This window comes from Berghia stephanieae, chromosome 5 (genome assembly GCF_034508935.2).
Source record: "Berghia stephanieae isolate SIO BIC M18660-M18661 chromosome 5, UCSD_Bste_1.3, whole genome shotgun sequence".
Taxonomy (NCBI): Eukaryota; Metazoa; Mollusca; class Gastropoda; order Nudibranchia; family Aeolidiidae; genus Berghia; species Berghia stephanieae.
In genome coordinates this window covers 6,292,107-6,293,135 of record NC_088364.1, presented here as the reverse complement: position 1 = coordinate 6,293,135, position 1,029 = coordinate 6,292,107, and the positions used below count along the sequence as shown (strand labels likewise).

At 42.9% G+C, this 1,029-nt stretch overlaps 1 protein-coding gene across 1 annotated transcript; it reads right to left on the bottom strand.

Moving 5' to 3' along the window:
• On the bottom strand, positions 1 to 1,029 carry LOC144973843 (uncharacterized). The gene has a single exon (XM_078916735.1). It carries the CDS (start codon positions 1,027 to 1,029, stop codon positions 1 to 3), a length of 1,029 nt encoding a protein of 342 aa, XP_078772861.1.

The following is a 1,029-nucleotide window of genomic DNA, read 5'->3' as shown; positions in this document are numbered from 1 at the left end:
TTAAGCTTGCCCTAGTCGTTTTTTAAAAGGAGAAAAGACGGAAAGATCCAGTGGCTGTAGTTTGTGAGAACAGTGAGGTGGAAAAGACAATAAGACTATCCCATTGTCTTTAGCGAACTGTAGTACCTCAAATGCAACATGAGAATCGTGATTGTCTAACAACAGTAGAATGGGTTTCTCCTTTGATGGGTTCACAAATTTTGTGAAATGTTTCAAGAATTCCAGAAAATTTTCACCCGTCATCCATCCTGACTTGTGAGCCGCGCCTTTGCTACCGATAGGGGAACCTCTCAGAAAATGTTCTTTAAAATGTACTCTAGGGAAAACGAAAAATGGCTGAATGGTCTGACCACATGACGACACTGCAGCACATACGGTAACTAATTCTCCACGCTCGGCAGATACAAGTGAGCCCACTTGTTTAGATCCTTGTGTTGCGATGACTTTAGGCGGCTTGGTGACTGTAGTGACGCCTGTCTCGTCGCAGTTCCAGATTGAAACAGGTTCAAACTTAAATCGATCGGGTACTTCCCGAAGTTTGTCGAAGAAAAGATTTACATTTTCTCGATTGAAAGCGGTGGCTCTTCCAATGCTAGTAGCTTCTGGTGTCCTCAACGAAATTGTTGGATGTCGTTTAATGAACCCATAGAACCAGTCTTCACCTGCTTGTCCGGCGTCTTTCCATGATGGTGGGCACTTAATCGAATGCACGCTGGCCAATTTGAAAGCCAGTATGCGACATTCCGTTGTTGTTAGTACAAAGTAGATTGATGCCGCTTTTTTTAGGTAGTCTACAAGAATTAACTCTTGATCATCGGTAAATACCTGACGATGTTTTGAGTAGCCATATGATGTAAGCTGTCCTTTCTTTTCCCGGGCAATATAATCTTTCAATGTTGATCGAGGTATGCCAAACATTTCAGCCGTTTTTCGCACACTTTCACTTGTTGTCTGTATGTGATCGATAGCTCTTTTTATCGTCTCTGGTGGTGTAAGGCCTCTCTGTGTTTTGCATGGTCGGTTTCTCAT